This window comes from Odontesthes bonariensis, chromosome 3 (assembly GCF_027942865.1).
Source record: "Odontesthes bonariensis isolate fOdoBon6 chromosome 3, fOdoBon6.hap1, whole genome shotgun sequence".
Taxonomy (NCBI): domain Eukaryota; kingdom Metazoa; phylum Chordata; class Actinopteri; order Atheriniformes; family Atherinopsidae; genus Odontesthes; species Odontesthes bonariensis.
Window position 1 is genome coordinate 24,430,830 of NC_134508.1, and position 13,146 is coordinate 24,443,975.

The following is a 13,146-nucleotide window of genomic DNA, read 5'->3' on the forward strand; positions in this document are numbered from 1 at the left end:
TTAAACTAGATATTTATTCAGACCATTGCACTCTTACTCACATAAAATGATTCCCTAATATCAAGTGGCTGATTGAATTACCGAAGCCTGGGAGTCAAAGTTAAGCCCGGGCCCATCAGGAGGAGAGTTTTCTCCCAACAGAGCCATAAATCATTGTATGCCCCCCAACCCAGACCTGCAGACCATACTCAGATCAGCTCTGCCTGTGACAGACTTTGAAGGAGGCTCTTCCTGTTCCTCTTTAATTTGTCTTGTCAGCAACTGTTAGTTAGGAAATGTGGCAAGAGCTCTTCCTGGTTTAGCCTGTAGCTGATATAATTGCATAATGGAACCTCTTCACTGCACAAAGGGGTGGGAGAGGATGAGAGCATTTGCCATGCCTGCCGAGCCACCTCTTAGCTGAAAGAGCAGTGGTGCTGAAATGACTGCACCCACTTCATAGAATCTGGACAATGTTTATTACAGGGGAACAAAAATGAAAGATTAAATTTGTCCTTGACAAAAAAACCCATCTTTGCAAAAAGATCTCACATGAAAAACTCATTTTATTTTCAAAATGTTTTATTGTTGTTTTCACATCAGGCAAAGTAACATGAGCATTTAAGATGGGTTGTTTAAAGTGCTGAATTTTTCCTGAATCTTTCCTTTTCATTTGATTTAGGATTGGTTTGACATCTGTCTCTTTTGATGCTAAACACTGACATGTTAACCAACATTTAGACTATCTACACTTTGGCAGTTAACAATTCCCCAGTTGACCCCTTTAGACCCCTTTAGAGTTTGAGAAGAATCTTTAAAAATGTACTGATAAGATTTCCTAATTAGGAAATGATGCTACATTCTCAAAGGATAAGCTTGATCTCACTCTGCACATTTTAACATCAACAAGCCTAAATATAGACCAGCTGCTGCAACTCCTCCCGGTCCAAGCAAGCCCTGCTGCCCAGTTCTTTGTTCTTCACAAGAATCCCCTCTGTGACCGTGTTTGGTGTCTGCTGCTAATGTCCCAGCAGCCACCTGGGAAGCTGTTTTCAGCTGGGCTGTTAAATTCCCACCCGCCTCTGTTCCGTCCATTTAACCTGCTGTCAACTTGGCTAAGGCAGTGTCGCCTTCATTTAGCAGCTCTGCTGTCAGCTTCCATAATAGAGTGAGAAATATACCTTTTTCCAGTCTTAATTTCATATGTGTTTGCTTGTCCACCTGTATTGTGCCTGTGGGTCATTGACAACAATGACCTTTTAGTAGTTGTTTGTTAGGGCTCTGTGCGGCACAGTAGGTGGTGGCTATTAGTTCACAGAGATCGCCATCATCTTTGTTCCCCTTCCACAGGAAGGATTTTTTTTTGTTTGTTTGTGGAAATTTTTCTGGACATATGGATTAACGTCTTTTGTGTTTGTGTTTTGTGAGTTCTGTGGGGTTTTTTTGTGGGAGGGGGGAAGCAAACACATATGAAGGTAAAAATGCAATCTCAGACACAGACTGTCCAAGCTGCGACAGAGCGGGCGACATAGAATCCTATTTAAAACTGCTGGCTAAGGATAAACGTAAATATGGTAAAATAGTTATTCACGTCGGCGTTAATGACACCCGGTTACGCCAATCGGAGGTCACTAAAATTAATGTTGCATCGGTGTGTGATTTTGCCAAAACAATGTCGGACTCCGTAGTTTTCTCTGGACCCCTGCCAAATCTGACCAGCGATGACATGTTTAGCCGCATGTCGTCCTACAATCGCTGGTTGTCTAGATGGTGTCCAGCAAACAACGTGGGCTACATAGATAATTGGCAATCTTTCTGGAGAAAACCTGGTCTGATGAGGAGAGACGGCATCCATCCCACTTTGGAAGGAGCAGCTCTCATTTCTAGAAATATGGATGAATTTATTTGCCACCCTAAAACATGACAACCCAGGGCTCAGACCAGGATGCAGAGTTGTAGTCTTACACACTTCTCTGCAGCTTCCCACCTGCTGCTACCCACCCAATCGATTAACACAAAAGGAGCAAATCCTCTTGTGCAAAAAGAAATTATTAAAACAAAAACTTTAACTAAACAAAAACATCAAACTATTAAATGTGGTTTGCTGAATATCAGATCTCTCCTTTCGAAGTCTCTGTTAGTGAATGAGTTGATTTGTGATCATCATATTGATATATTTTGTCTTACAGAAACCTGGCTGCAGCAGGAGGATCATGTTAGCATTAATGAAGCAACTCCCTCTGACTGTTTAAATGTTCACATTCCTCGAACCACAGGCAGAGGAGGAGGAGTGAACTTTAATTCTATATTGGACTCTATTGGATTTTCTCAGAGTGTTCACAGACCGACTCACTGCCTTAAAGCTGCAGTCTGCAGGATTTGTTGTTGTCATATGTAAAGTCCTACTTTTTGGCATTTTAAGAGTTTACATGATCTATCAGAACGCTTGAAGTTGAAAACGGTGACCTCCGTAGTCGCAAAATGCAAGAAATGCTTATTTTTTAACCGAAAAATAAAAAGTTATTCAATTTCCTGTCCCGCCCCTTCAAAACACATGAGAACTCGTGCACGTCTACGTGCACGCCAGATGCGCCTACACGACTCCTCATTCATCAACTCACCTGTCATTTGCGATCATGGAAGACACAGTAAGTAGACAAGCCCGAAATGAAGTTCAATAGTCCAGATAAATAAGCGTGGGGACGAGCCTACCTTGTATCGCGCGTGCACAATCGGTGATTGACAGGCAGCAGAGCCCAGCTCGTAAACCTGATTGGTTACCTTTTACCGGTCCGGTCTGCAATTTTGTAAACAAACCTGCTGGCTTTGGAGGGACCTAGCGGGACATATAGGGGACCTAGAGAACTCATTTTTTTTTTGTATTGGGGTATTTAATGTACTACTTTCAGAATCCCCGGACAGTTCCAGGCATTATGCTTGAAAAAGAGTTGCAGACTGCAGCTTTAATCACACCCTTGATCTTGTGCTGACTTATGGCATTGAGAGTGAACAGTTAACAGTGTTCCCTCATAACCCTGTCTTATCTGACCATTTTCTGATAACCTTTGAGTTTACATTACTTGACTATACAGTTTCTGAGAAGAAATTTACGTATAGAAGGTGTCTATCAGAGGATGCTGTAACCAGATTTAAAGAATTAATTCCATCATCCTTTTCTTCACTGCCATGTGCAGATATGACAGAGGACGACTACCTAGACTTTACTCCAGCAACACTTGACTCTCTTGTTGACAGCACTATAGTTTCAATGCGTACAGCACTGGACAATGTTGCCCCTCTGAAAAGGAAGGTAATCAGTCAGAAGAGGTTGGCTCCTTGGTATAATTCACAGCTGCGTGCTTTAAAGCAGACTGCAAGAAAGCTGGAGAGACAGTGGCGTTCCTCTAATTTAGAAGAGTCTCAGTTAGTCTGGAAAGATAGTTTAACAATGTATAAGAAAGCCCTTCGTAAAGCTAGAACTGCTTATTATTCATCATTGATAGAAGAGAATAAGAATAATCCCAGGTTTCCTTTCAGCACTGTAGCCAGTCTGACTAAGAGTCCGAGCTCTGCTGAGCCAGTTATTCCTTTAACTCTCAGCAGTGATGATTTCATGAGCTTCTTTATTAATAAAATTGTTTCTATCAGAGAGAAGATTGATGGAGTCCTTCCCACTATTATTAGTGATGTATCATCAAGTACAGCAGCTTTAGAAGTATCTTTAGAACCTGATTTGTATTTAGACGGCTTCTGCCCAGTTGATCTCTCTGAACTAACAACAGCAATAATCTCTTCTAAACCATCAACTTGTGTTTTAGACCCAATCCCAACCAGACTGTTCAAGGAGGTTTTCCCATTAATTGACACTTCCATATTGGATTTGATCAATCTGTCTTTGTTGACAGGATATGTACCTCAGACTTTTAAGGTTGCTGTAATTAAACCTTTACTTAAAAAACCTACTCTTGATTCAGAAGTGTTGGCTCATTATAGACCTATATCCAATCTCCCTTTTATGTCTAAAGTTCTTGAAAAAATAGTTGCAGCTCAGCTTTGTGATCACTTACACAGAAATAATCTGTTTGAAGAGTTTCAGTCAGGATTCAGAGTGCATCATAGCACAGAAACTGCACTGCTGAAAGTTACCAATGATCTCCTCTTAGCCTCTGATAGCGGACTTGTGTCTGTGCTTGTCCTGTTGGATCTCAGTGCTGCATTTGATACGGTCGATCACAGTATCTTATTACACAGACTTGAACATGTTATTGGGATTAAAGGAACTGCATTAGGCTGGTTTAAGTCATATTTATCTGATAGATTTCAGTTTGTTCTTGTAAATGAAGAATCTTCCTCACACACCAGAGTAAGTCATGGAGTTCCCCAGGGTTCTGTGCTTGGACCGATTCTTTTTACTTTATACATGCTTCCATTAGGTAACATTATTAGACAGCATGGCATAAATTTCCATTGCTATGCTGATGATACTCAGCTGTACTTATCTATAAAACCAGATGAACCCAATAGGTTGGTCAGACTACAAGCATGTCTTAAAGACATAAAGACCTGGATGACTCAGAACTGTCTGCTGCTAAATTCAGACAAAACTGAAGTCGTTATCTTTGGATCTGAGCGTTTCAGGGAGAAATTGTCTAGCTATATAGTTACTCTAGATGGTATTTCCTTGGCTTCTAGTTCTACAGTGAGGAACCTTGGAGTTATTTTTGACCAGAACTTATCATTTGACTCGCATATAAAACAGGTTTCTAGGACTGCCTTCTTTCATCTTCGTAATATTGTTAAAATCAGGAACATCTTGTCTCAGAGTGATGCAGAAAAACTAATTCATGCATTTGTTACTTCAAGATTGGACTACTGTAATTCTTTATTATTGGGCTGTCCCACATATTCTCTGAAAAGCCTTCAGTTGATCCAAAATGCTGCAGCCAGAGTTTTGATGAGAACTAACAGGAGAGATCATATTTCTCCAGTTTTAGCTTCTCTTCATTGGCTCCCTGTTAAATCCAGAATAGAATTTAAGATTCTTCTCCTTACATATAAAGCTCTTAATGACCGAGCTCCATCATATCTTAAAGATCTCATTGTAAGATATTTTCCTAACAGAGCACTTCGTTCCCAAACTGCAGGTTTACTTGAGGTTCCCAGAGTTTCTAAAAGTAGAATGGGAGGCAGAGCCTTCAGTTATCAGGCCCCTCTATTGTGGAATAAGCTGCCAGTAAATGTCCGGGAAGCAGACACCCTTTCCACTTTTAAGACCAGGCTTAAAACTTTCCTTTTTGATAAAGCTTATAGTTAGGGATGGCTCAGGTGATCCTGAAACATCCCATAGTTAAGCTGCTATAGGCCTAGACTGCTGGGGGGCCTCATCTGTCACACCTTTCCTCACTTTACTCTCTTTATGTATATGTGATATTATTATGGTCATTAACTCGTGTTTCCCTGTTCCAACAGATATCCTTTGAATGGTGTTACAGTGCCGCCGTCGCGGTGGCCCCCTGCCCCCCCCCCCCCCCCCCCCCCCCCCCCTTTCTGTCTTCTCAAACCCCAGCTGGTCGAGGCGGATGGCCACCCTTCCTGAGTCTGGTTCTGCCAGAGGTTTCTTCCTGTTAAAAGGGAGTCGTTTCTCTCCACAGTCGCCTCAGGCACGCCGCTCAGGCCGGGAGATTGGACCGAAAAACAAAAAGTTTTCAGTGCAATCTGTTGGTTTTCTTAGCTAGGAAATTGTTTTTGAATTGGCTCTATATGAACGAATTGGATCATTTTATGAATTATGATTATTATTAATTAATTGAATTCCAATTGGCTTGAATTGGACTTACTATCTAAGTGCCTTGAGATGACATTTGTTGTATTTGGCGCTATATAAATAAAAATGAATTGAATTGAATTGATTTCCAGGCATGACATTGACATTTCTTATGGGATTGCATGTGTCAGATGTCGCCTGAACCACCGTCCAGTAGTGCCCGTAACTCAGAGTGTTTTGACACAAGATTGCCAGCAGCAGGGGGGAAAGGAGCTGCCGAAGCACAACAATCACTATAAGTCACCGTTATGAATGATGGTGGATGAATTTTTGCTGTTGGACATAAAGCTCACCATTGTGATTTTTTTTTCTATGACAAGATGCTCTCAACTGTTTAAAAGTCACTCTGTGGCAAATCTGCTCTGAGTACAACTGTGCTTCTTATGCAGACACTCTGCTGCAGCTGGTGGGAAAGTCTGATTTTGTGCTCTACTAAACAGGGACTCTGGGTTATGCAGAAGGGTGGCTGTTCAGTGGCCAACACTGGTAGCACACCAGACTTAACAGCTCATGCATACTGTCCTCCATTTAAGACGCATCTGGCTGACATCAATTCATAATGTACACATGAGTGAACACAATCAAATAAAAACTGGTAGATAAGACGTTCCAATCATGAAATGGCTTTTCTACTGATTACATGACAAGTATGTGCAAAATTCATTCCTGTAAAAGGGCTGATTTTCATTATACTCGCCACTGTAACTGTGTCACTCGTTTCCCCACTGTGTGCTACTTACTAAGGCCCTCCCCTTCTGTTAATGGCTGAACTGGGACATCAGCTCATCCTCTCTTAAAAAGGATTGCTGGAAGGGGCAGAGAATCAATATGGTAAAGCTTGAGAGATGAGGTCTTTTAATGTAATAAGTGTGGTTGAAATGCCATAAGGCACAGAGAGGTCAGCTCTGGCATGCATCCCAGCAGCAGGAGACCAAAGGAGTTTGGCACACCTTATGACAAATCGAATTAGGTGCTCAGCTGCTGGGACCATGCACTTGTGTAGAAGTGATATTCTTTTAAGTGAAACAAACTTCCTTAAAATCTGTTACCTTTTTCTAAAACACCATACTTCATTCACCAGATATTTTTGGGTATCTCTAGTTGTTCCTAACAGACAGTCAGTTGACAGATCCCATGAATATCACATGCGAAGAACAATACCAAATGCATTTCTACATGCAGTAATGAATGGTATGATTGAGTTGAAATCCAGTATGATGAGCTCGGACTTGTTGACACAAACAGTCGACAAATTAAAGGGAAAACTTGAGAAAGCCGGCACGAGGTTCTAGTTCTCCCCTTTCAGCCCTACCCCTACATTTTGCTGGAAGAAGTAGCCTCTTTTCTTTTGGAGATGGAAGAATAGTGATCATGTAGCCCTTCTGTGCACTTGAAACTATTTGTCCGACCCCCCAAATAGCAGCACTTTGTTCCTGCCAGTCACAGGGGAGCGGCCAAAGGGAGAAAGTTGGATAAGGCCGTAGTTTGATGATGGGTAATGAAACTCCATCAGATGATTTGGAAAGATTTGGAGGGATCGGAGGGATGGAACATCATTTTTCCAGTAGTTATTCCCTATAATGTAGATTCAATTTTTTTTTTTTTAACATTACTGTTAACTGGACTGAGAGATGGTGGCTGTTGAGGAAATAACATGTATCAGATCATTTCCAGTCTCATCAAACTATTAAGTGACCCCCTCATACCTGGCAGAAGGAAGCGTTGTAATCCTCTTTAGGGGACTCCTTCTTTTCCTTCAGATACACATTTTTCCTCATGGGATATGTGATTTCTCAAAAGGACTTTGTATTGATTTGTCGTGACTTTTCCATCTGAGGGGACACATGGACCCAGAGCATGTGCACCTAATAAAACACCATAATCATCATCCTCACTACAGAGTTTGTTTTCTTTAATTTGGCACCCATCAGAATAAAAAGTGAAGCATCCCATTTTCTACTATTTTAGAAACCACGTAGAAAGCAAAATAACAACGAACCATGTTTGGGTTTTTTTCAAAATTAACTTGGACCAGGCTGCTAGGTGCAAATGTGCCGCAGGCCTCACAGAGTTAAAGGAGCTGACTGGTGAGTCACAACATCCAATTTGACAAGAATGAGATGTTTCGGAGAGAAAAACAGAAGGAATGTGAAGCAAACATAAGCAGAGAGCAAGAAAAAGAGATCAGGCTTCTCCACTATTTCCTTGTGTCAGCTAATATAAAAATCGTATTTATTATAGACGTAAGAGACTCACAAATATCTCTACTTTTCATAACTGTGGGTCAAATGTTCGGCTTAAATACAGGCAGGATTTTGTAATTATTAGGAAGCTACATAACCTCTAGTTTTGTCACAGGGTGCCAAAACAGTTTCTGATGCCTTATTCAAGTCAAAAATAATTGACATTGATATCTGCCGCATTTTTAGTGCCCTCTCGGCTTGGCCGTTTCAGAAAGCTGAATATTTTATTCTGCTGATTGAAATCAGCAAGAAAAGGGATCATTCCAAACACTTTACACTTCCAAAGAACCCGCTGGTCCATTCATGATCTCTGTGGTGATGGCGACATGTTTCCTGTGAGAGAAAGAGGAATTTTCTTTTGATTTCCATCTATTCATGTGTGCTTCCACTCGAGGCATCCGTGATTGCAGCCAGGCAGAACAAACTGGAGCTCTGATTAGCCTTTTTACGCCCTGCTCTACCATTTCTCGTAGCCACCAATCTGCATGACCGCCTTTTGGACTGAACGTCACATGTACCTCAAACTGCTACCTATCAGTATCTTTGGTGACTGTTATTCTAAGTCCAAAGTCGTCTCATATGTCTTATATATAAGTGTAATATAAGCGTAATATCCAGGTCAAAAAGCAAACGTTCCTATCTGAAAATACCAGCACCTAAACTTTTTTTTTTTTTTTTATACAGCGCTGGCAATGTTTGGTTGCAAGTTTGAATCCTTGCTTTGGTATTTAAGTGGGACGTAGCTTTATGAGCAAATTCAGGAGAACTGGAGTCTGTTTGAAAAAGATTGAATTAGTTATGTAAATAACTGCTATAGGTTCGGTTTAACATTGAAATCTACACACCAAACAAAGATCAGTGTTGGCCTGATGCGAAGCATTTAAACAAAATGTGTAATTGATCAGTTCACTTAAAACTGCCTTGTTTTAGTATATGTTATTCAGTGTTTGTTTGGTTAAGTCTTTTTTTTTGAGGTTGCCTTAGATGTTTTACTGCTCTGTGTCTGTGATTGTAGTGGCGCTGAAAGCCTTTAATTAAACCAATTACCCAAAGGCATGTTTTTAATGTCATGTGTCAGAAGGAGGCAGAATAGAAAGTAACTGACTTAGTTTTTTTCTTATTAACATCTCAAGGATTGGTCTGACGAAGGAGCACAAGGCTTGTGTAGCTCTGGACATAAATCTTAAACCTAAAGCTTTGTCATGCTGTTGTGATTAGATAAATGCACGGTCACATGCCGTTTTCAAATAAACTATCAAGACTAAACTGTATCAGTGTCTTGCCAGTGTTTACAAGTCAAACACACAGTTTTTAGGTAATTTGTCTTCAAGAATGATAAATAAATCCATAATAAATACAACAAGTAAATGAAGTAATACTGGATGTGTACTGGGAAAAAAAAGTAATTTTGATAATTAGCCAACATATGAATGTTCGGGATTTATGCTTCAGAATTATTTACAATGCTGATAGAAGGAAGATAGGCAATAAGTTGAATATGAGGGGAGAAACTATTGAGTTACTCACGAATGAACTAATTGCTTTTGTAATGAAAGGCCTCTTTCTCCCGTCTGAGTTGAGAAGTTTCTTCATTTTGCTCTTGTGCCGGCAGCTTTAGCTGAAAGCATGCGTGAAGTTATCGAGACATTGCCCACATCAAGGTTATATCATTAATTATTTACAACAGTTTCACAGAGCTCCCAAAGACAAAACTAAGTTCACTAGAGCCTTTTTTTTCTAAGATATACTCGTCTTCTCAGCTTCTTGCCTTCAAGTCTGAAAACTTTTCAAGTTGCAAATCTTTTTGTAAATCCTTTTTTTTTTTTTTTTAAATTTCAACTTCAGGCTCAAGTCTTAAGTCTACAATGATGCCTTTAACAGTTAGCATTAATGGCGAAATCCAATGATTTTACACAACAGAGTCTTTCATGACCTCAGAGATAAAGGAATGAAATCGAGTTATGTTTGAGTCGGCTTCCATGTCAATGAATAGACTGAATTTTGTTCAGATACAATTCCAGTCTTTTGCGAGCTGACTAACTTGGTATATTGGATGGTGACTTCTGTATCTTTTGAGAATTGCATGGTCCATAAAGTAATCTAACTGACCTTCTCCTCTCTATTTATCAATAGTTGGACAACCTGGATGAGCAGGCTGCACAGATCAGACGAGAGTTGGATGGTCGTCTTCAGATGGCAGACCAGATTGCCAGGGTGAGTCAGAGTCTGCAGGGGTGACTCAGATTTTTTTTAATATGCTTTGTTATGCAGTCATTTTTTAAATATTAACCCGAGTGCGCTTTTTTGCTGAGTCTTCCCTCTTTTTGTCAGCAGGGAGGTAAGTTCCCCAAATTTGTGTCTAAAGAGATGGAGGCCATGTATATCGAAGAGCTCAAGTCATCAGTGAATCAGCTGATGGCCAATCTGGAGAGCATGCCCGTGTCCAAGGGTGGGGAGTTTAAACTCCAGAAGCTGAAACGAGGCCACAACACCTCCATCATTGACATGGGTCAGGAGGATGAGAACACGCTGTCCAAGTCGGATGTGGTCCTGTCCTTCACTTTGGAGGTACTGTGAAGCTTTAGGAGGCTGGATATGTGTGAGTGTGAAAATGATCCGGCATTACGAAGGTTTGGTCGTTTTGATTTGCAGTGCAGTGCAAACATTTTATGAGCTAAAAGTACAGTGAAGAATTTTTGTTAAAAGACGGTATGAATACTTTTTAAGATTAATTAAACTGACACTAAGTGCAAATGATATAGAAGGTTGTGCCAAATAATATGCAGAACTGGACAAATCTTCTCTTTGGATTTAAGCTGTCTCAGTTTCTTCGGCATGAAATCTTAGGCTGCTTAAGCGATACTGAGATCATGGCTCCTAGAGCCTTAACATCTGGGCATGGGTCCAGGAATTTTCTGTCAATTAGCTTTTCAACGTCTATTTTTCTTTAGATTTCTAAATCTAACCAAAAGGCAAAAAAATTAAAAAATACTGTAATGATATCTACATCTTGTACAAAACTACTTCTGAATCAGTACTTATAAATCCAAAATTTTCTCAACTACTTCTCTGCTCCAGACTAAGAATAGAAACAGACAGTAAACCTGTTCAGGGCACTGAGCAGATGCTGTGTGAAGAACAGACTGACACATACACACATACAAGAAAAAAAAAACCTCTTACCTGCTCCTTAACGGGAAACATGACTCATCTTGTTATCAGCTTGTCTGAGACGAGCTCTCGCCACAGCACAGAGAGCAGTCACACCTCTTCTTGTGATGCTGTGCTATTTTAGAATCAGGAAGTGCAGAATGCACAAAGAAAGTGACCCTGATTTTCTGTTTGTTCATTCGATGCCTGGCAAAATTTAGAATTAGAACAAAAAACAGTTTTTGATTTATTCAAATTCAATTATTAGTAAAGAATGGGATATTCGATATTTTTGAGAATTATCTCTGCAACAACTGGGAAATCTTCATTTGGAATCATATAGATGCCTCTTAGCAGTTTATACCTGTAAAAGCCGTCCAGAAATATCAGTATGATGATGCTGGTGTGATAAATTGAACAGAAATCTTTTTAAGTCTTATAGTCCAGGTCAGAATTATTGTCACATCTCATTGTTATGCTCCAAATTTAGAATATCTTCAGAAATAAAAGCAAATAAACCAATTTCATGCCATTAAACAACCTCATTAATATTTTTTACACCATTCAACAACAAAAGAAGATGTAACAGCTTTAAATGGAAAAAGAAAATTATTCAATCATTGTGAAAATGTATCACAGACGCAATTGTTGACACTCTCTGGATAATTTAAAGCAATTCCTCAGACAAAATAAAACTAATTATTCACCTTTACTGAAGCTCCCTTGGTCACTAAAGGATTGTTTTAGTTGATTATGGGAATTGATTGTTACCAGCTTCTTTCCCTTGGTAGTTAAGACAAGGAAGTCTCAGATGTGATTATCAAAATATATAATAATGCCAAAGACTGCAAGGCAATTGCCAAAAGGTCATGAAATCGTTGTTTCATCAGTTTGTAATATTATGAAGAAGTTTCACATTCATTAAAATTTTGAGCCACTGCAGAAAGCAAGTCATTAGCGGACGTATGCAAAGGTTGTGTTGCAAATTGAGGGACACAAAAAAACACAAGTTATTTAATGAGGTTCAGGCTGACCGGCAGCAATGTGGTGGGGAGGGTTCCGCCTGTGCCACGGGCTGCTCACTTCCATTAGTTTAGGCTTCATGGGGGGACACCTACGTGGGGCTACACCACCATTGAAAGAAAGGTGTCATAACAGAGGACCTATTGTTTACAAAAATATTGATAGATAAGCAACAGTTTATCAGGGCTACTGTTCTGTAGACAGAGGAAACAGAGTGATCACAGGATCACAAAGGAATTAAAAAAAAAAAACATGGTTTGAGGCGAAAAAACTACCAGCAGACAGTAGAAAGAGACTTCGAGATGGCTGCAAGAAAAGTTTAGGATGTCATTGTTGTCCAACAATTCAACATTAACAAAGACTGCTAATAATTATTATGTCTGTGGCGCACTTTGTTTTTGTGTTTTTTTTTCAATTTCACATTATGAAGGCCTGCCAATGTTAATGCTGTTCAACATCTTAACACATTTTATTACTTGCATTTATTCCCAGAGCTTTTAGAAATACTCCTCGAACAGTTCACAACCGTTTGTCACGAATTGTTCTTAACATATGTTAAGGATGAATATTTAAAATCTCGTAACCCGCGTAATAGCCCATATGCGCATAAAACTGTTTAAAACATTAAACTTGCGCATATTTTCATGTTTGTTGACCTTATATGGATATTTATTTGACCAAATCCCAAATGTTACTATAGGATGACTGGACTGATAAACAGTTTACAGACAGTGAATAAAATATACTGGCGCCATGAGGACACTGGATTGAGTAAAAGCTTATATTGAAAATGAACTCTTATCCAGACTGTGCATTTTTTTTGCCTCAGGTTGTCCCATTGAAATTCACTTTTGCAATCTAACAGTTACCCAGGGCAATAGCAGTGCGACATAATATTCTCTGAGCTGTTAAAGACTGGGTATAAGA

At 39.7% G+C, this 13,146-nt stretch overlaps 1 protein-coding gene across 1 annotated transcript in view; it reads left to right on the forward strand.

Annotated features, from left to right (window-relative positions):
• LOC142377260 (calcium-dependent secretion activator 1-like) overlaps positions 1-13,146 on the forward strand; it is a 52,249-nt gene that overhangs the window by 33,101 nt on the left and 6,002 nt on the right. The window contains exons 4-5 of the mRNA XM_075461184.1: positions 10,180-10,260; positions 10,381-10,614. Of these exons, the coding sequence (XP_075317299.1) occupies positions 10,180-10,260; positions 10,381-10,614 (315 nt within the window). The remainder of the gene's footprint in view (positions 1-10,179; positions 10,261-10,380; positions 10,615-13,146) is intronic.